We start from the raw sequence: 20581 nt of genomic DNA, 5'->3' as shown, positions 1-20581 counted from the left end.
CCTGCATTTTGTAGCTCTCTTATGTCCCCATCCCTCCATGGCCCCATTCTGTCATAACCCTTTTGCCTCTAGTCATGTCCTTTCGTTAGCTTAGCTGCTCCCATCTCAATCCGAGCTCCTCCACCTTTCATCTCCGATCCAGAGTTTTCATATTCCATACCTGAAAAAGCGAGGATGAACAGTTACTCCAAGATGAAAGCTTTCGGAACCCACAAGTCGAGATCTGTGGACTTCTCAGAGCTGTTGCCATCATTTCCTGCTCAAACTCCAAAACCCGTCGCGAAGGCGGGCGTCGAGGAAGCAAGACCCGAAGACAGTTCTTGCTCAGAGAAAGAGAAGGATGACTACTCAGATGGAGAAAGATTCGGGGTGATCCTCGGTAGAAGCAGCTCGGTCTCCACCGCTTCCGACAGATTCAGGTTCGACAGGCAGAAGAATGCTGGGATTGTGAAGAGAGTGTTTTCCATGAGAAGATCTTCTTCAGTCTCCGAGAGGTATTGTCGGATACATGACCAATCTGTGACATTGTCATCGCAGGTGGATGACGAGGAAGGCAGTATGGAGGGAATGGGATCTGCCAAGAAGAAGAAGAACAGGGGAGTCAATATCTTTAAAGCCTGCAAGCGGCTTCTGGGACTCTAAGGTTATTTATCTGGACGCGATGAATGTGCAACTTTTCTTTAAGTCCCTAGCGTGTATTAAGACTTAGAGGCTCTTTGTCCTCCTAGTTCAGCTGATGAGGCAGACCAATGGTTTTGCTGCTTCAGTGTCTTGCTGCATCCCCAAGACCGCATGCTCTAAGTCTGCACTATCATCATAAACTGTTCGTTTCGGCAGTTACTAGTGTATTTCACTATGCAAAATAGTGAATTTACGAGGGTATTTCATTTTGCAAACCTCAAGGCTGAATCAAGTTTCTCCGAGATATCACATAAAGATGTTGAGCAATATACATGTTTCGTTGTTTGGCCATTTCGCTTGTGCTCTCCGTTCTTGCGACTTGTTCTTTCTTCAGAAAACGGAAAGGCCCCAAGATATAGCAGAACCATCTCTACTTAATGATCGATAGTTTTCCAAATTAAAAGGGACAATGCGGAATAATGTGGACAAATGCTACATAGTCAACTTCAGCTATAAAATGGCATCACTTTTGAAATTGAGTCGGCTTAAAAGACAGAGACCAAGTCTTTACCTCCTGGAATTTTGTGCACGGAAAAATTGCCGACGGCCATATCAGTTGGATTTTGTGTTTTGTCAGCCATCGGATTTACAGCTCGTCAATGTCGAGTGTTGAATTTGAGAACGGCAAATCTACCTAGGTTTTACTCACAGCATCATAGACTCCCCGAGAAGATGACATAGGAAGACTTTTCCTCGACAGAACAGAACATCCTTGCAATGCCGATCCTTGACCTAGAACATTCTACAAGACATCATGAGATGTCATGGGGCATGTTAAGTTGTTACTAAAATATTGCATGACATAAACCGGGTTAATCATCAAACACAACATGCAAACACAAATTGCCAGCACTTAGCATTAGCATCATGCTATTTTAATAGTGAAGAGAGTTAAAGCTCCATCGTTAGGGATATTGCAGCAGTAGGACCATCCTAAAGCCCGCAGCCACATAGGTCGCTGCAAGTATCATGCTATACAGGGAAGCAATATCCAGCACAACTTGGAGGGCTACTTAACTCGCACACATGGAATCCCACACGAAATCTAGCGCCAGACTGACGCACTCACACACAATCTGGCAAAAGTATCCCAAAATCAATGAACAATTTCCAATAGCCGGTCAAAGATGGGAGGATTGCCAAAATTGGTTTCTATTGAAAGAACAGAAACAAAACAATAATAGAGTAGCAGATTGGTATCCGCATGAAGTCTCCACCACAAAATATGGACATTTCCAAGTATAAATCTAGTGTTGGGCCTGATCATCACACAAGTTCACTTTGATAACCATAGATAGATATTCCCCGCATTCTCTTCCTAAGACCGGGTGCTCTCTTTTTTACCAACATAGTGAGAACAGAGTGGGAACAATATTCGCCAGTTAAGCCGACCTCCATAAGCTCATTTCTCGCGAGATGATCAATCATGATGACAGGCAGCCAAAAAATCCCTACCCACAATCCTCGGCTCACTTGCTATCAGTGAAGTCGGCATCTATGACGTCTCCCTCTGGACCCTTGTCATTCGATGAAGAATCGGTAGGCCCAGCTGAGGGGCCACCAGCACCAGGTGCACCACCTGCACCAGGTGCACCTGGTTGGTTATAGAGGGACTGACCCAGCTGCATAACCTCCTGATTAAGAGCAGCCATGGCGTCCTTCATGACTTGTGTTGAACCACCAGAGATTGCTTCCTTCAGCTCTCCAAGTTTAGCCTCCACCTTCTCCTTCACTGCAGCAGGAACCTTGTCGCCAAGCTCCTTCAACTGCTTCTCTGTCTGGTAGACAACAGAATCCGCCTGGTTCTTTGTGTCTATGGCGTCTCGCTTCTCCTTGTCTTCCTTGGCAAATTTCTCTGCTTCCTGAACCATCCTCTCAACCTGAATTGTCCAGTAAAAGATGATTAGTTTATTCCCAGGGAACACACACCTCCCCAAAATACGAAATAAAGAAACACTTTCTTTCTCTCAGCATTTATATGTCAGAAAATTCTTGCAGGAAATTCACCACTCTTAAGAAATCATACAGCCCCAACTAATTGATTATTGAGAAAGATGTGTACCTCATCACTGGGCAAAGTGCTAGCACCCGTGATTGTGATGTCTTGCTTCTTTCCAGTGCCCTTATCCACAGCAGTTACGGAGAGGATACCATTAGCATCAATATCGAATTTCACTTCAATCTGCGGAACACCACGTGGAGCAGGTGGGATGCCATCGAGTCGGAAACTGCCAAGGGATTTGTTGTCTCTCACAAACTCCCTCTCACCTTGAAGGACATTAATCTCAACACTGGTTTGACCGTCAGCAGCAGTTGAAAACACTTCCGATTTTGAGGTCGGCAAGGTTGTATTTCTTGGGATGATTTTAGTCATAACACCACCGAGAGTTTCCAAACCCAGAGATAATGGTATCACATCTAAAAGCACAATATCACTCACATCTCCAGCCAAGACACCAGCCTAAAAACGAAGATGGCAGATATAAGAATACTAGAATATTGGGAAAAAACATAGAGCAAATACACCCCAGCTCCTTCCATCGAGAAAGAGGCATGAACAAGAAGCAAAAAAAAAACAAGCACCTGAACAGCTGCTCCCAAGGCAACAACTTCATCGGGGTTGACTGTAACATTGGGAGCCTTCCCAGTCAGCTTTTTCACAAGCTCTTGAACGGCTGGAATACGTGTTGAACCACCAACAAGGATAACCTCATCTAAATCTTTAAAGGTGAGTTTTGCATCCCTCAAGGAATTTTCAACAGGGGTCCTAAGCCTACAGGATGCAACGAGATCAATTAGATCACTAAGCTACAGGTAAATGACCTTTATCATGAAAACAACAAGCACAATGAAATCACAATAGCAGCCATCGTTGCAAAAAAAAGATATTTTTGTAAGAGACACAGTCAATGAGAAGTTGAAATAACAGCAGGCATTGGTAAAAGGAGATTTCGACCAAAAACAAAAAAAGTAAAAGGAGATGCAAGAAATTACCTGTCCAACAAATCTGAACACAGCTCCTCGAATTTAGCCCTTGTGAGTGTGGTTTCAATGTGCTTTGGACCATCCGCAGTGGCTGTAATGAAAGGCAAACTGTAGAAAACAGCAATGTGTGAGAAACAAAACCAAAGATACGGGGAAAAGAGACGAAAGGGAACCGAAAGAAGGAAAGAAAGGGGGAAGGAGAATCGCATTCAAGTTACATCACCTAATATTAGTTTGTGTCAGAGATGAGAGTTCCATTTTAGCTTTCTCAGCTGTCTCGGTCAACCTCTGTAGAGCTTGTTTGTCCTTCAAGAGGTCTATGCCTTCATCTTTCTTGAAGCTGGCAGCAAGCCAATCAACAACCCTCTACATAGAAAATGAGATTTTCAGAACTCCCTCATTGTTCCTAAAAGTCAACTGAAATGATGATGAGGAGAACGAAAGCACACTTATTTGGACACCAAGATACCAACCTTGTCAAAGTCATCACCGCCCAAATGTGTGTCTCCTGATGTGGAGAGCACTTCAAACACTCCGTCACCAACCTCGAGCACTGAGACAAAAAGAATGGATAGATAAATGAAAGATAGATGATTTTCAATAGCAAATGCAAAATAATATTTGTAGTCCTGTTCTCACATCTTTTTACACACATATTACGTCAGTCCCAGAAGAATGCCAGTTACATGATCCCAAGGAAGTCATATTATATATCATGAACATGTCAATGGGGCTTACAAGCAGAATTCAAGTTCATTGGAAGCAGTACTACCTGAGACATCAAAAGTACCACCTCCAAGGTCAAATACCAGGATAGTCTCATTGCTCTTCTTCTCAAATCCATAAGCCAAGGACGCAGCAGTAGGTTCATTGATTATGCGAAGAACTTCCAAGCCAGCAATACGACCAGCATCCTTAGTAGCTGTCCTCTGCGAATCATTGAAGTAAGCTGGAACGGTCACCACTGCTTTGGTCACCTTGTCATTCAAGAACTTGGACGCATCATCCACAAGCTTCCTCAGCACCTGCATTCGATAATATGAGGAGCATGTCTTCCCGCAGCAAAGTAGAACTACTACGAAACTGATAAACATGCCAAAAGCAAATTCTGATTTCAGGCTATTCCGCATACTAGTGTCTCTTTGGTTTCCAAGTCGATTGCACATGAACTAAAGGCAAGAAATTTACATTGTTATAGAGCTTACATGCCACAGATTGAATCACAATACCCAAATTAGTGCCTACATTTATCCAGTAGCCACAAGCATGACTAAGCAACACAGATTCACAGGCGAAGCATCATGTGATAACTGAGCTGAAATAAATCTGTCGCAAGGTTAAATCATACCAATCGTACAAAAAATTGCACGTTTAAAATAGGACGGCTATATCGTGAAATGATACCTGAGCTGAAATCTCCTCAGCCGCGAACTGCTTGCCAATGGCGGGGCAGTCCAACTTGACATTCCCATTCTCATCCCTCACCACCCTGTAAGACACCTGCTTCGACTCCTCATCCACTTCGGACATCTTCCTCCCGATAAATCTCTTCACCGAGAAGAAGGTGTTCTCGGGATTGACGACGGCCTGCCGCTTCGCAATCTGCCCCACGAGCCTGTCCCCATTCTTGGTGTAAGCAACGACGGAGGGAGTGGTCCTCTGCCCCTCGGCGTTGGTGACGATGGTGGGCTTCCCTCCCTCCATGGCGGCGACGGCGGAATTGGTGGTCCCCAGGTCGATGCCGACGACCTTCTCGCTGACGACTCTGAGGGGACCCACGTGGTGCCTCCTCCGGGAAGCGCCCCGGGAGTTCAATTTCAGGAAAGAAGCGGAGGTCCTGGAGTGGAGGGATTGGCCGAAGAAGAGGGACTGGGAGGGGCCGCCGGATTTGGGGGCTTTCGAGGCGGAGGAGGTGCGGCCGGCGAGGCCGAGGGAGTGGACCTGCGCAGCGCAAGAAGCCATTTCTGATTCGCCGGAGGCGGCGGCGATAGAACCGATGCGGCTGCGTCTGAGGGAGGGGGGCGGCGGCGAAGAAACGACGGGGAGGAGGAGGGCCTCCGCACCCACCAAACACTCTCGCGCTTCTCTGGGAGGAGTTTTGGGGGAAACAAGTTAAGGAGGAGCAGAAGATAAGGGGGGATTGGGGGGGGGGGGGGGGGAGGAAGGAAGAGGAGCGAGGGTTTATGAGGAGGAGTAGAGGGTTAGGTGGTGCCACGTGTCGCCATTCTAGAACCATCCCGCGTGCCCCGACCCGGGTGAGATGGGCTTTGCCGAACCGAGCGGGCATCAAGGGCTGCCCTCGAGCCCGACCCGACAAGCCCAATGGGCCCGAGGATTGGCGTTGAGCTTGGACCTTCATTCTCAAGTTGTTCTTCGGGTCGGTCCATCATGGGTTGGCAGCAGTTGCCAGTTAGTAACGAGAGAAAATGGAACAAACGGTCTCCTAAACTTTTAATTCGTTCAATATGATTTTTAAATTTTTTGTACATGTTTAATGTAGTTTTTGAATTATATGAAAATGTTCATTACATTGCACGAGAGGAGATAGAAGCAACCATCTAGTTTCTCTGCAGTCATCTGCATATGGTTCACAGGGTCATTTTCGCACAGCTACCCACGTAAGTCTTATTTTATGGGGGATGAAGACTGAGGGCTGACTAAATGGCACAAGTGAAGAAGACTAGCGACCCGAAACAAAGGTATCTTCTGTTTTTCAATCCCACATGATTAGCGATACAATGTTGCGTCCCCCCACCATCAGCTTCAATAACCAAAGTTGCATTGTCTTTTTGCTGTTCCAAACGCTCTTTGATGGCGGTTCGTGGGCATAGTTAGATTATCTACTCGCCTGTGGAGACCACCCTCGACGGGCGGGTCCATGTGCTATGCCTCTCTCATCTTGCCTTATACGTAGGTTCCACCGCTTCATATATGGTGATTCTCATGAGCTGTCTGTGCTCGCTCATCACCCCCCCTTCGCACACCATCACTGCGTTATCGGGTAACCGAGTCTTCATGTGCTCAAAATGCAAATGCCACCGCCCCTGGTGGCCATTTTGCCGCCGCCGAATCCTCATGATCACCATCGCCATAACAATTACGGTCTCCATAACTGCCACCGCCACTCTCACCGCAAGGGCGGTACTACGTCCGCACAAACCCAAGATCACCCTCCAAGACATCACCGTTTCCTCGCTCAATGTCTCCGTTACCGCTGATAACCAAACCTATCTCCTGAGCTCCACCTTCCAGCTCACTGTCTGCTCTCGCAACCCTTCTGGCAACCCCCGCTCCATCCGGTATGATGACCTTCACGTCCACGTGTCTTACCAAGACCAGCAGATCACGCTCGCGACACGCCTGCCTCCGACATATCAGGGTCGTGGAGGCGTCGATGTGTGGTCGCCATTTGTGTATGGGGTTTCCGTGCCCATCGCTCCATACAACGCCCTCGCGTTGAACCAGGACATGAGCAACGGATTTGTCATGATGAAGGTGAAGCTCGAAGGACACGTGAGTTGGAGGCCCGGGATATTCACAGCCAGAGGCTTCATTTCAGTGGATTGCCCTGCATATATCAGCACAGGGAGTGAAAACAAAGGAGTACCACTTGGTATTAATGCAGTTAAGTATCGGCTGATGCAGAGGTGTGGTGTTAGCCTGTGAAAGAAAAGGACAAGCACAAGTTTTATGCCAAATCGATTCCTGTTCTCGTTATTAAGTTAACCTTGTTGTCTGAAATTGTCGGATGGCCAGAATGCACATGTAACGCTACCTATCGTCACCTTTGTTGCTAATTTGCTTGCGCATAATAAACATCCGTCTCTCGCATTCATCTATCACTATCACGACTACTGACAAGACCACCTTTGAGATTTTCAAAGGACTTTATCATTATATCTGGATTGTCTGCAACATTAAACAGGACTTTATTTCATCATATCTTTTCAGTCGCGATTAGTCACTAACTACACAGGCCTTTATTTCATTATAACTAGAGAGTCCGCAACATTAAACTTTATTCCACCAACAATTACTATGGATGAAGCACATCGAAAAGTGATCTGCAAAACCTTTTCGACCAAGGCCAAGAAAATTCCTCACTTTGCCTTAAATAAATCTAAAAGTAAACTCGTCATATTGGAATGCCCATTGAGATCGCATCTGAAGCTCAACCACTTTTTTCTGTGAATTGATTCTTTGGAAGTGCCCTCCACCCAATGTCATGTCGGCAGAAGCCTCCTGGCCAGTTGATGGTTTCAACTGCTTGGTAAGCTCTTTGACGTGCTTCTTCCAAATTCCTCCCCTTGGCAGTGACCCCAAGAGCACGGCCTCGACCAGCAACAAAGTTACCATCTGAGTCGAAAGTTGTTCCAGCATGGAGTATCTTGACAGATGGAGCGACAGCTTCTGCTGCTTCAAGATTCCGAATTACAGTTCCGCTTGCAGAGGCGACTGGATAGCCCTTACTTGCCATGACCACTACCATAGCAAATTCAGGCGCCCACTCAAGTGTCAGTCCTCTTAACTCTCCCTTACAAGCTGCCAGCAGGACTTGAGTCAGATCCGATTCCAAACGAGCCATCAATACCTATACGTAAAAGAGGTAATATAATGGAAAAATGGATGGACAAGCGCAACGGCACAAAAAGAAAGGGGAACAGAAGGCAGTGCAACATAACTAGTATAAGCACTGAGTAAGTGTCCAAATTATTTTGTTGAACAACTAACTCATCATAATGTCGTGTTGAATTATAGCAGGGATGTGTGTGGGGCGGTACCAATGCTAGGAATGGTGGCCATATATAGGTCTAGGAAGGACTGAATTTGAAAAAAAAAAATTATCGATTAAAACCTTGGAAGAAAAAGATCGGCTAACTATTGATCTGCAGGTTAAGTACATACCAAACAAAAATTATTGTGTGGCACAACCAACTCCTCACCACGGGGTTGAGGAAGCCCACTGATGAGGACAATTGAATTTGTAAAAGAAGACGAATAAACAAACAAATAAACATTACAAGCACTGATGGAAAAAAATCAGACTACCTATTGATGTATGCATACTTGCACATGACAATGAGAGAATTTGGTAAGGGCAACCATAGCCACTACTCAGCACTGAAACCAGGAATTATGTAAAACAAAGAATCCGGCTTGAGGTTAAAGTAAATGGAAAGATTGGCTGATCACACAAAATCAGCGAAATTACAATGATGCTTAATCATGAAGATGACCATGCTAATTGAGTGTGTGCGTGTGATGATTAACAAACCTGACACTCCGGATCTCCAAAGCGCACATTGCACTCAATCATTTTAGGCAACCCAGACTTTTTCTCAATCATGAGTCCTGCATAGAGAACGCCAACAAACTTGCGACCTTCCACCGCCATCCCTTTGACAATAGGGAGAATGATAGACTCCATGACAAAAGACTGCAGCTCTAGAGTTAAGATCGGCGCTGGAGAGTAAGCACCCATCCCGCCAGTATTAGGTCCTGTATCACCATCCCCAACTCGTTTATGGTCTTGAGAAGTTTCCATAGCTATGGCATTCTCTCCATCAACCAGGGCATGAAAAGAAGCTTCCTCTCCTTCAAGATATTCCTCAACGATGACCTTGGAACCTGCAGAACCAAAACCCCCCATAACCAATATCAAGTCAATTGCTTCATATGCCTCCTCCAACGTCATGGCAACAATAGCTCCCTTTCCATCAGCCAATCCATCTGCTTTTACGACAATCGGTGCCCCTTCCTCATTAATGTATTTCTTTGCTGCAGATGGGTCAGTAAACGTTTTATACTGCGCCCATAATTCAGAAACTTTGTTAGCTATTGGTCCTTTCCCTTCAAAATGCGTGAGTAATGCAAGGAGATGTCTCGGCTAAGAACATAGCCAAAGCAGAAAGAGGTTGGTAATCAGAGCACACTTGACCTCATTTGGTCCAATGCTTTAAGGCATATAAAAAAATCAGCACATATCATCAGGCATAAACTAATTGTGGCCTTCCTTAAACACTGAAAAATTATCTATAATTCCCAGTTATTAAAATTTAGAATAACAAACAGAGAGAAGTAGCTAACGTGCACATCTCCTTAAAGTTTCATACTACAAGAAAAAACCGAGAGAAGTAGCTAATGTGCGCATATCTTTAGATTTTCATGCTACATTGTAAAAAATGAAAACAACCTTGGCTGTGGGAATGTTGTACTTGTTACACAAGCTTTTCATGAAATCCTTAGAACCTTCCAGTGCAGCAGCTTCTACTGTGGGGCCAAAGGTAAGAATTCCAGCCTTAACTAAATCATTCGTCAGACCAGCAACAAGACGAGCCTCTGGTCCAACCACAACAAGTCCGACTCCCCACTTGCGGCAGAAAGAAATTACAGCTGAACTGTCGGCAATATTAAGGTCTGAGACACAAGTGGCATCTCCAGCTTTAGAAATACCGGCATTTCCAGGTGCACAGAAGACTGCACTAGATGATGGAGATCGTTGCAAGGCACAACAAAGTGCATGTTCCCTTGCTCCTTCACCAATGACCAGCACTACCACTCTCTCTTGTGTAAAGACAACAGGTAGAAGGAAATAGATGAGCAAAAGAAACTGAAAATAATTAACTCCGAGTATATTCTACAGAAGGAAAAATGGAAGAAAAATGAAACGAAAGAGAACATGAATAAATGCTGGCATAAATTTTCGCTCTGGTCAGATAAAAACATGGATAAATGCTGACATCAATTTTTCGCTCTTCTTAGACAATGCCAAGATAAGCAGACAATGGTTCGCTACGCTTCTCCTAAGATAAGGGAGATATACATGGTCAAGTTGGAGTGAGTAGAACCTACGTAAAATATGTAAATATGATTTGATTCTTTATCATGCCACAGTCTACTACCTTGAAGTCGAAAAAGAGCACCTAAATTTACATAGAAAAGAAAGAGGCGTGTATCATCAAGGAAAAATGCTGAATTAAAGCACATGATAGTGAGCCACAAAATCAAGAGCACCTTACAGTAAAAGCTCTTACCAGCAGCAGCAACCCCAGTGTGGGATGAATCAGCCGACACTGAGGGCTCGGATGTCCGATTGGCACAGGAGAAGATCGAAGAAGGCAAATATCGAGCATTCTTGAGGTGGGGTTTTGAGTTCCATATGATATGTGCAGCAAGCTGACCCGAATTCCATGAACCAGAAAAGCGGCAAGAAAGTTCAAGACTTGAAAAGCCAGGAATGGAAGATCCCAATCCAAAACGGCTGTGGCCTCTGTGGAAAAGTTTCTGCGAAACTAAAAGACTAGAGGCAGCGGTGGAAGCCATACCCATTACCAATGCACCTGCAACGAGAGGGAAATATAAGCTTTGCCAAACCCTCCTAGTCCTAGAGAGAAGGCTGGTAAAGCTAAGTGCCTGTGGCTAAACTAAATTCCCCAAGCGAAGCAAACTGGCTGTGTTAGCATCATAATCTCAGCGGCTACTTGGTTTTCATAAGCACCGATGAAGGGAAGATACGAGTGAACAAAAAGGTAACATCTTTCGTTATTATAGTTCCCCATACATATGGACGAAGAGTGAAGATCATAGATTTTTCAACACCCAACAGCAAAGGTCTAAACTTTCTTAGCTTCGCGGACAGATGATCGGGTTTTGGCCGTTCTAGTTCCTCTTTTTTCTCCTTTTTTGCACCCTTTTAACCACCTTCCTCCCGTCTCTGGCGCATGAAAAGTAGTGGGTACACAAAGGATTCTGCAAAAACAAGACACAAGGAAACGAAGGAGGAGGGAGACGATGCGTCTTACAGGATCCCAAGCAAGAACGCGCGCGCAAGAACTGTCCTTTTCTTAGCACTCCGATCGAGAGAGAGAGAGAGAGAGAGTACGAATGAAACTGAGAGAATTCCTAGAGTTCTCGTGTTCGAGCCTTGAGAGACAGGGAGGCGCTCCTACGATTACGTTCAAATGTTTTCTGTCTAAAATTATATTCATAAAAATGATTTTTAAATAATAATAATAATTATTATTATTATACTGATAATTACAACGACAATGCATCTTCCACGACTATCAAGAGTGCACAATTCTAACACGTGCGCCAAATATAAAAATAAAAATGGCAAATTGATTATAGTTATTAAATTTAGAATATGAAAGAGCAATGGAAAATTAGGAATGGTATCCAGATGGTTGTGAAGCTATTGGAAACTTAAATTAAAAGTCAATGGACTATTTGGAACCATTAAAGCGATCAATATAAGGACCATCTCGAAATGCTTCTTCATGTTTACTTGCTGCCTTTTGATTATGAAAATTAAACTTGTTAACAAAAAAAAAAACAAAATTTTTTCATCTGTTAGCGAGTACTGGAAAAACGAAATCAGTAGCCCATCTTTTACAGATTAGTGTAACGCTGCTAAATCTTTGATGGGCCCGTCCGAGCCCTCATATTCATACATCGATCCAAAAGACATGAACGGGCAAGTTTAGGCAGGCGATTCTTTTTCCAAGATTTTGCTCACGCACCTCAGCCACCCGAAGATCTGATGTTTATTTGGAAGTCTTAAACCTATGATATTTATGACGATTTAGTCTTAAATATTTTAATTTTGTCAATTGAGTCCTAAAAATTTTATAAATTTATCAATATAGTCCATTCAGTTAATTTTAGCTGGAAATCGCCGTTAGCAAATTTTATTAATTTTTTTCTTTTTTTTTTCTCCTTCTTCCTTTGCCGGTCATCGGCCCTCTCGGCGATGGCCGGTGACCGGCCACAGCCTACGACTATGGAGGGGCGACGTCGCCGGCCTCTGGCGAGGTCGAGCCGTGCTAGCTTCAATCTGATCTAGATTGAAGGCCCTGAAGGAACTACCCAACAACTGCAACAATGGCTACCCAATCAACAAGTGTGCAAATCCGAGTAAGAAATTGCTCCATCCATTCGCACCGACGAAAGCAAGATCGAGGATGAAGTACAAGAAGAAGACGACGACGACTCGCTCAACTGCTTGCTACTTGTCCAGCCGATCTCACTCGAAACAGACAAGGCTTGACTTAGCCGAATCTAACGAGGGCTAGCCTCACCAGAGGCCAGCGAGATCACCCCTCACCAAATCCCAGCAAAGGTGAACTTGCCTGAGGCTGGCGAGGGCGAATCTCGCTGCCGTGTCACATAGGATGACCGGCATTCATATTAGTAATTTCCAGCAAATTTTTGAAAGATTTAAGACTCAATTGGCATAATTGAAATGTTAAGAATTGAATTAGCACAAGTATAATAGATTTAGGGCTTTATTGGTAATTTTCCCATGTTATTTACTATAATAAAATTAATAGTTTAGATGCCTAATGCTCGGCCCAGCCCGACCCAGCAAGCCAGCATTGGGTGGACATATAGACATTGATGAACCTTAAAACTTATTTTCACAAGTGTACGGAAGTCAACCCTTGTTTTATATCAAGGAAATTCCACATGTTAGCTAACAATTGATGAAAAAAGGTTGGAAAGTGGCGCCTAAGATATGACCTTGGACAAGTTGGAGGAGTGGGTGTGCAACGAAGTCATTAAACAAATTATATTAACGTAAGCCAATCTCCATCTAATTTTCATCTTCCTCCACACGCAAAGGGGAAAAGCCCCGCCGGAGGCAGCTCAGCCTCACTTGGCTATGATACACGCAAAGAAATTAGTAAAAAAGATGCCTTTGATTTGTAATATTTCCACGGACAAAGCAGGGGCTGAAGCATCTTTTTGCATTTGGTAATGACGTGTAATTTGGGTATGTGATGCTATTATTTAGTGATACTAGGGATCTCAAATAATGTGATTTATGGTAACTTATGGGTGCTGCAGAGAGTATTTGAATAAGCGTATCGCTTTCAAACTTTAAGAATATGTCAAAGTTAGTAAACCTAGCGTTGAGAATCTTGGTTATATATATGTTGTATCCATCCTAGTCCCAAGGTCGCCAGTCATCAAGCTCCACTTTCCAACTCCCTCCACCACCACACCACCACCACCGCCACCACCGCCACCGGAAACACCACCAAGTCCTCCATCTTCATCTTCATCATGTCGAAGTGCCCGAACCACGGCGGCCACAAGTGGCGGAAGATATGGATGAGAGTGTTCCAGGTCAGCCTGGTGGTGGCCTTCATAATCCTGCTCATAGTGCTCATAACATGGGCCATCCTCCAACCCCACAAGCCCAGCTTCACCCTCCAGGACGCCACCGTCTACGCCTTCAACGCCTCCGCCACCCCGAGCCTCCTCACCTCCACCTTCCAGGTCACCATCTCCTCCCACAACCCCAACGACAACATCGCCATCTACTACGACCGCCTGGACGTCTACGCCACCTACCAGGACCAGCAGATCACGCTCAGCACCCGCATCCCTCCGACCTACGAGGATACCAATGACGTCGACGTGTGGTCGCCCTTCCTCTACGGCATCTCCATCCCTATATCTCCCTACTACGCGGCTGAGCTGACCCAGGACCAGAGCAACGGGTACGTGGTGGTCATGATCAGGCTGAGGGGGCGGGTGAGATGGAGAGTTGGGTCTTTCACCTCGGGAGGGTACCACATTTTCGTCAACTGTCCGGCATATATTACAATGGGGAGCCGGAGCACGGGAATTGCAGTCGGGAACAACGCGGTCAAGTATCAGTTGATGCAGAGTTGCAGCGTTAATGTCTGATGATCGACGCTATTGCTATGTTTGTTTTACTGGCTATGGTACAAATCGTCGATTAGCTTCTCTTTTTCCTTAACTAGCTTCCATCAATAACTTGTTCCTCTCTTTCTCCTTATTTCTTATGTTTTAAGTTCTGCAATATAGTGGTACATTACAGTGATTCCCTCAATCATGTGTAGAGTTATGGGATGATGTGGATGTTATGAGAGAGGTTTTTCCAGAAGAGAAGATGGATATGTAAGCAAAGCCATTAATACATACCTACATTGTTATATGTATATGAAGTGTGTCGTCATTTCTGTAAGATAGACGAAGGAAGTGTCGAAATTTGGGCGACTTTGACAAACATTACATGGCAGTTAGAATTGGACAGTGACGATTGTACATCGTTGTCGTGTGTAATGGACGTTGTGGGGTCCTTTTCCAACTGCAAATTCTTGCTCTTCTCATCTCATGAGCTCCGATGGGCGGCGGCTTCTTCATGCTTTTTCCTCTCATTGTTTCTGGATGGCGAAAAAGAAAAGCGAAATAAACCCTTCTTTTAACAAATATATATCGCTAGCCAACCGTTTAATTGGCTCTGTCTTTTCTCTTGGGTTTGACCTTGTTTGTTGCCTGAGGAAGGAAGCGTTCTTGTTTTGGTCGACACTCTTTTATCTTCCCAAAAACGCAAAACCAATGTGATCGACGATCACATTGCAGAGAGAGCACCAAAAACCTATTCAAATATATATATATATATGAGACATATGTTCCAGGCTGAGGCTAAGCAGTCAACTTTGTTTAACTTTCCTGGGAGGACACCAAGAAAAAATAACATGGGCCTAGTGAATGATTCAACTGCAATAACCAAATTGTGCATAAACGTCAACAGAAAGAAATCAAAACACCCCTCTCTATCGTCTTCAGTGGCTAGCATAATAGTGAGAAGGATTAGCACGAGATTTCTTGGAGGAAAAGCTCTCTTCACTTTGGGATTGACATGTGAATGATCACATCTCGAGCTGACATAGGAAGAAGCAAAGGGAAAAGGGCTGTGCAAGAGCCTGCCCTCCTAAGGTAAGTGGCATTGTAAGGAAGAGGGAAAACTAGGGCAGGTGATGCTTGGTGAAGGTTGCTGCATCTGTCATTAAAAGGGACGAAAGAAGTTTCTTCGCATATCTTAACCCTCCCCTCCATTTTTATTTTGGTGCGTGAAGCATGTATAGCACCAATGGTCCCCCTCCTTGGATCATCACTTCATAAGAATAATCAAGATTGAAGTATATAATATGATTACTGACATATCTTATCTTATGCGGTTAAATGAAAGATTCGAGTACCAGAAGTCAACTCTTCAAAGGCCTCCGGTGTGGAGTCCGGTTAATGAATGAACCTGCATCTCTCGCTATTATTTTAATCAGACATCAGGTCGGACCGGACTCGGATGCATCCATTAGGATTAGGATTGGGATTAGGCGTTGGTTATGAGTCGACACCCATCGGATTAGACACTAAACGCCCCGGTTTTGTTTATCAGTGTCAACTCAATTAACTCGAGTTGATGGGATTAGGTAGAGTCCAAGGAGATTCTGTCGTCTTTGTTTGTTGGTAATGTCATTTTTTAGGCTGCTCTAATCACGTCATTTTTTGTCGCGAGAGTAGACGCTGAGCATGTGTGGTAAGGTTTCCGTTAAGAGAGTCGGCTTTCCTTAAGAGATGTTTCATTTCACAGCCCAACGAAAACTTTGGATTTTGTCTCCGTTTGTTTCATGAAAAATATTTTTCGGCGTTTGAATCGCTTAAAAAAATGAGTTATTAAAAAGTGTTTTCCCAGTTAACAGAAAAGGTTTTTCCAGTTAACAGAAAAGGTTTTTCCATCACAGCTTAAATTCAAGAAAATAATTTTTTTAAAAAAAAATCGGAAACCATTTTCCAAAATATGACTAAGTATCAATATGATTGGACAAAAAACTTTACACTTGGACATAAGAACCTCAACACTCATCTCCAAACCTTTGGCAGCGAGGCCGAGTCCATTGAGGCTGGGCCTGGAACCTCGACACCCTAGTTCGGGTTGATCTAGACCGTGCCAAAGACCCCAGCCGCCGCGCCCAGGTCCATCTAAAGGCGGGCTTGGGACACCGACGCCCATACCTGGGACGCCAAGCTCGGCTATATCGAGGTCGAGCCTGGGTCCTCAACGCCCGTGCCCGAGTTCATCGTGACCAGGTCTCGGACCCCAGTGCCCATCCCATTGGGTTCATCGAGGCCAAGCTCGAGACTCCTGTGCCACTACCCAAGTCCCCTATGCCGGCGCCTTGGTCCATTTAGCATTGGGTCCGGGCCCAAGTGACAGGGATCGCAGCTTGGCCTTGATGGACTCAAGCATGGGCACCAAGGTCTCGGATCCACGCACAGGGGACCAGGTCTCAAGCGCCGGGTTATGGGCCCCGAGCGTAGGCACTAGTTCTAGAGTCCCAGTCCTAGCCTCAATTAACCTAGGCCTAGGAGCCAGAGTCCCGAGCCTAGGTCCTACCAAGGCCCAGGCACCGGGGACCTAGGCCCAGCTTCTATAGACCGGGGGCCTGGGCACCATGGAGCAGGGCACGAACTAGCGCCCAGGAGTCAAGGATCCAGGCTTGAGACCCCATTGCCTGTGTCAAGTTCCTTGGTACCCATGCACAAGCTACTAGCGCTCAAATAGTGTATGTCTAATTAGGAAAATCAAATAAGATTTTCTTTACCAAACAATGAAAAATATTTTCTAGTTTATTTTCAAGTCTCGGCCAAACACCAAAAAATATTATCATTTTCCTAAAAAATGACTTCCCGAAAAATATTCTGTAGAAATGTCATATTTTCTGCGAAACAAACGAAACCTTTATTTCATTTTATTTGATCTTTCGCTAAGTGCCCTTAATGCACTCTTTAACAAAATCCATACGATAAACCGACGCTACGTCGTGCGGCCAAATTGAAGATTGATTATGTATACACCCCTGCGAAGCATTCACGGGGAGGGGAATGGTTAGTTAGGTGCTGCATGAAAACCATTCTGGTTCTGTCCAGAACTGGTTTTTTGTTCTCAGAATCAGTTTTGGACCAGAAATCCGTTTGATAACGCAATTTCATTTTTCTATTTCCGGGACAAGTTTGCTTCCAAAACTGATTCTGAAACTAGAAATGAGAACAAAAAAAAAGTTGGTTTTTCATTTCTGGAACAAAAGTGAGAACCATTTCTGAGGAATTCATTTTCTTCAACACACATATTCATATGGAAGTCACGATCTTTGAGGTGAGAAAAAAAAGCAAAAAATCAAAAATTTCAAAACTTAACAGAATGATTTAGAATCTGTGGCTACCCACTTTCAGTGAAATTTAAATTTTTTTAGGTACCGAAAAAAATAAAAAATAATAAAAAATTTCAAAATTTCACAAAATGGCTTAGAAAACCTATGGCCACCCACTTTGGGCAAAATTTAATTTTTTTAGTTGCCAAAAAAAATAAAAAATAATAAAAAATTCTAAAATTTAAAAACTTCACAAAATATCTTAAAATACCTGTGGCCACCCAATTTGAGCGAAATTTTATTTTTTTAGGTGCTGAAAGAAATAAAAAAAAGCAAAAAATAAAAAATTTCAAAACTTCACAAAATGGCGTAGAATACTTGTGGCCATCCACTTTGAGTGAAATTTAAATTTTTTTAGTTGCCGAAAAAAATAAAAAAAATAAAAAATTTCAAAACTTCACAGAATAGCTTAAAATACCTGTGGCCACCCACTTTGAGCGAAATTTAAATTTTTTTATATGCCAAAAAAATAAAAATAAGCAAAAAAGTAAAAATTTCAAAACTTTACAGAATGGCTTAAAATACCTGTGGCCACCCACTTTGAGCGAAATTTTATGTTTTTAGTTGCCGAAAAAAATAAAAAAAAAAAAAGAAAAAAAGAAAAAATTTCAAAACTTCACAAAATGGCTTAGAATACCTGTGGCCATCCACTTTAAGCGAAATTTAAATTTTTTTAGGTGCCGAAAAAAATAAAAAAATAAAAAATAAAAAACTTCACATAATTGCTTAGAATACTTGTGGCCACCCACTTTGAGTGAAATTTAAATTTTTTTAGGTGTCGAAAAAAAAATAAAAATAAGCAAAAAAGAAAAATTTTCAAAACTTCACAGAGTGGCTTAGAATACATGTGGCCATCCACTTTGAGTGAAATTTAATTTTCTTTAGGAACCAAAAAAAATAAAAAAAATAAAAAATACCATTTGGGCATCTAAAAATAATTAAATTTTACTCAAAGTGGGTGGCTAGAGGTATTGTAAGTCATTCTGTGAAGTTTTGAAATTTTTGATTTTTTATGTTTTTTTTTCACCTAAAAAAATTTAAATTTCACTCAAAGTGGATGGCCACATGTATTCTAAGTCATTCTGTGAAGTTTTGAAATTTTTTATTTTTTGCTTTTTTTTTCACCTCCAAAAATTAAAATTTCAATCAAAGTGGGTGGCCACAGGTATTCTAAGCCATTCTGTGAAATTTTGAAATTTTTAATTTTTTTAAATTTTTTTTGAGTATCTCAAAAAAATTAAATTTACTCAAAAAGTGGGTGGCCACAGATATTCTAAGCCATTTTGTGAAATTTTGAAATTTTTTTTATTTTTTTGGGCACCTAAAAAAATTTAAATTTTACTCAAAGTGGGTGGCTACAAGTATTCTAAGTAATTCTGTGAAGTTTAGAAATTTTTTATTTCTTGATTTTTTTTTTAAAATTCAACAAATTTCCTATTTTCCCGAAATCTGAATTTTTTTTTATTTTCTTGACATTTTGATGATTTTTTCTGGAATTTTTCAATTTTTTGGGATTTTTTGATTTTTTTTTTTAGATTTTTATGAATTTTTCGGATTTTTTAATTATTTTTATTCCATTTCTAAAAAAATAGATTTTTGTTCCTGGAAATAGAATTTTCTTTTGTTTATCAAACGGGTTTTTGTTTCAGGAAATAGAAATTTTGTGCTGTTATCAAACGGGTTTCTGTTCTAGATTTAGAAATTTTTGGTCGTTATCAAACGGGTTTTTTTCTCAGAAACTCATCCGTAGAACAGAAATAGAAAAATCTATTTCTGGTTCAGGAACTCATTTCGGAACAGAATGGTTATCATGCGCACCCTTAAGGTGCTGCATGAAAACCATTCTGGTTTTGTCCAGAACTGGTTTTTCGTTCCCAGAATCAGTTTTGGACTAGAAACCCGTTTGGTAACGCAATTTCATTTTTCTATTTCCGGGACAAGTTTGCTTCCAAAACTGATTCTGAAACCAGAAATGAGAACCAAAAAAAAGTTGGTTTTTCATTTCTGGAACAAAAGTGAGAACCATTTCTAAGGAATTCATTTTCTTCAACACACATATTCATATGGAAGTCACGATCTTTGAGGTGAGAAAAAAAAAGCAGAAAATCAAAAATTTCAAAACTTAACAGAATGGTTTAGAATCTGTGCCTACCCACTTTCAGTGAAATTTTAAATTTTTTTAGGTACCGAAAAAAATAAATAAAAATAAAAAATTTCAAAATTTCACAAAATGGCTTAGAAAACCTATGGCCACCCACTTTGAGCAAAATTTAATTTTTTTAATTGCCAAAAAACAAAATAATAAATAATAAAAAATTCTAAAATTTAAAAACTTCACGGAATATCTTAGAATACCGTAGGCACACCGATTTGAGCGAAATTTTATTTTTTTAGTTGCGAAAAAAATAAAAAAAGCAAAAAATCAAAAATTTCAAAACTTCATAGAATGGCTTAGAACACTTGTGGCCATCTACTTTGAGTGAAATTTAAATTTTTTTAGGTGCCGAAAAAAATAAAAAAAATAAAAAATTTCAAAACTTCACAGAATAGCTTAAAATATCTGTAGCCACCCACTTTGAGTGAAATTTAAATTTTTTTATATGCCAAAAAAATAAAAATAATCAAAAAAGTAAAAATTTCAAAACTTTACAAAATGGCTTAAAATACCTGTGGCCACCCACTTTGAGCGAAATTTTATTTTTTTAGTTGCCAAACAAAATAAAAAAAAATAAAAAAATAAAAAATTTCAAAACTTCACAAAATGGCTTAGAATACCTGTGGCCATCCACTTTAAGCGAAATTTAAATTTTTTTAGGTGCGGAAAAAAATAAAAAAATAAAAAATAAAAAACTTCACATAATTGCTTAGAATACCTGTGGCCACCCACT

The 20581-nt window shown here is 42.1% G+C and overlaps 5 protein-coding genes across 5 annotated transcripts; 3 read left to right on the top strand and 2 right to left on the bottom strand.

Moving 5' to 3' along the window:
- Positions 1 to 972, top strand: LOC115679681 (uncharacterized). The gene is made up of 2 exons (XM_030603340.2): positions 1 to 419; positions 538 to 972. The coding sequence occupies exons 1-2, from the start codon at positions 175 to 177 to the stop codon at positions 707 to 709; spliced, it is 417 nt and encodes a 138-aa protein (XP_030459200.1). The 5' UTR covers positions 1 to 174; the 3' UTR covers positions 710 to 972.
- An 845-nt stretch (positions 973 to 1817) lies between these two features.
- On the bottom strand, positions 1818 to 5804 carry LOC115679677 (stromal 70 kDa heat shock-related protein, chloroplastic). Its single transcript, XM_030603334.2, has 8 exons — positions 5071 to 5804; positions 4439 to 4691; positions 4140 to 4219; positions 3890 to 4032; positions 3676 to 3774; positions 3265 to 3454; positions 2744 to 3142; positions 1818 to 2561 (listed from the first exon to the last, which is right to left on the bottom strand). Exons 1-8 carry the CDS (start codon positions 5626 to 5628, stop codon positions 2151 to 2153), a joined length of 2133 nt encoding a protein of 710 aa, XP_030459194.1. The 5' UTR covers positions 5629 to 5804; the 3' UTR covers positions 1818 to 2150.
- Positions 5805 to 6582: 778 nt separating this feature from the next.
- Positions 6583 to 7482, top strand: LOC115679629 (NDR1/HIN1-like protein 1). The gene has a single exon (XM_030603262.2). The coding sequence runs from the start codon at positions 6598 to 6600 to the stop codon at positions 7330 to 7332; it is 735 nt and encodes a 244-aa protein (XP_030459122.2). The 5' UTR covers positions 6583 to 6597; the 3' UTR covers positions 7333 to 7482.
- Positions 7483 to 7665: 183 nt separating this feature from the next.
- On the bottom strand, positions 7666 to 11523 carry LOC115679590 (phosphoribosylamine--glycine ligase-like). Its single transcript, XM_056307337.1, has 4 exons — positions 10701 to 11523; positions 9860 to 10230; positions 8942 to 9472; positions 7666 to 8257 (listed from the first exon to the last, which is right to left on the bottom strand). Exons 1-4 carry the CDS (start codon positions 10993 to 10995, stop codon positions 7838 to 7840), a joined length of 1617 nt encoding a protein of 538 aa, XP_056163312.1. The 5' UTR covers positions 10996 to 11523; the 3' UTR covers positions 7666 to 7837.
- A 2086-nt stretch (positions 11524 to 13609) lies between these two features.
- On the top strand, positions 13610 to 14639 carry LOC115679725 (NDR1/HIN1-like protein 1). Its single transcript, XM_030603399.2, has one exon. It carries the CDS (start codon positions 13735 to 13737, stop codon positions 14362 to 14364), a length of 630 nt encoding a protein of 209 aa, XP_030459259.1. The 5' UTR covers positions 13610 to 13734; the 3' UTR covers positions 14365 to 14639.
- Positions 14640 to 20581: the final 5942 nt, after the last annotated feature.

This window comes from Syzygium oleosum, unplaced genomic scaffold, assembly GCF_021117445.2.
Source record: "Syzygium oleosum isolate NSW1041296 unplaced genomic scaffold, Sole_v2.1 Sole_v2.52, whole genome shotgun sequence".
Taxonomy (NCBI): Eukaryota; Viridiplantae; Streptophyta; class Magnoliopsida; order Myrtales; family Myrtaceae; genus Syzygium; species Syzygium oleosum.
The sequence above is the reverse complement of the archived record's forward strand: the minus strand, read 5'-3'. Positions and strand labels throughout refer to the sequence as shown.

What these genes read in the sequence shown, in the direction of transcription:
- LOC115679681 (XM_030603340.2), top strand. Translation starts at nt 175, where the DNA reads ATGAACAGTTACTCCAAGATGAAAGCTTTCGGAACCCACAAGTCGAGA. An exon ending in ACCGCTTCCGACAGATTCAG is followed by an intron (nt 420 to 537) that starts GTTCGACAGGCA and finishes TTGTCATCGCAG; the next exon opens with GTGGATGACGAGGAAGGCAG.
- LOC115679677 (XM_030603334.2), bottom strand. Translation starts at nt 5,628, where the DNA reads ATGGCTTCTTGCGCTGCGCAGGTCCACTCCCTCGGCCTCGCCGGCCGC. An exon ending in GCGGTGATGACTTTGACAAG is followed by an intron (nt 4,033 to 4,139) that starts GTTGGTATCTTG and finishes TTTTCTATGTAG; the next exon opens with AGGGTTGTTGATTGGCTTGC. An exon ending in CCTTGGGAGCAGCTGTTCAG is followed by an intron (nt 3,143 to 3,264) that starts GTGCTTGTTTTT and finishes CTTCGTTTTTAG; the next exon opens with GCTGGTGTCTTGGCTGGAGA.
- LOC115679629 (XM_030603262.2), top strand. Translation starts at nt 6,598, where the DNA reads ATGGTGATTCTCATGAGCTGTCTGTGCTCGCTCATCACCCCCCCTTCG.
- LOC115679590 (XM_056307337.1), bottom strand. Translation starts at nt 10,995, where the DNA reads ATGGGTATGGCTTCCACCGCTGCCTCTAGTCTTTTAGTTTCGCAGAAA. An exon ending in CACTGGGGTTGCTGCTGCTG is followed by an intron (nt 10,231 to 10,700) that starts GTAAGAGCTTTT and finishes TCTTTACACAAG; the next exon opens with AGAGAGTGGTAGTGCTGGTC. An exon ending in TTGGAGATCCGGAGTGTCAG is followed by an intron (nt 8,258 to 8,941) that starts GTTTGTTAATCA and finishes TTTTACGTATAG; the next exon opens with GTATTGATGGCTCGTTTGGA.
- LOC115679725 (XM_030603399.2), top strand. Translation starts at nt 13,735, where the DNA reads ATGTCGAAGTGCCCGAACCACGGCGGCCACAAGTGGCGGAAGATATGG.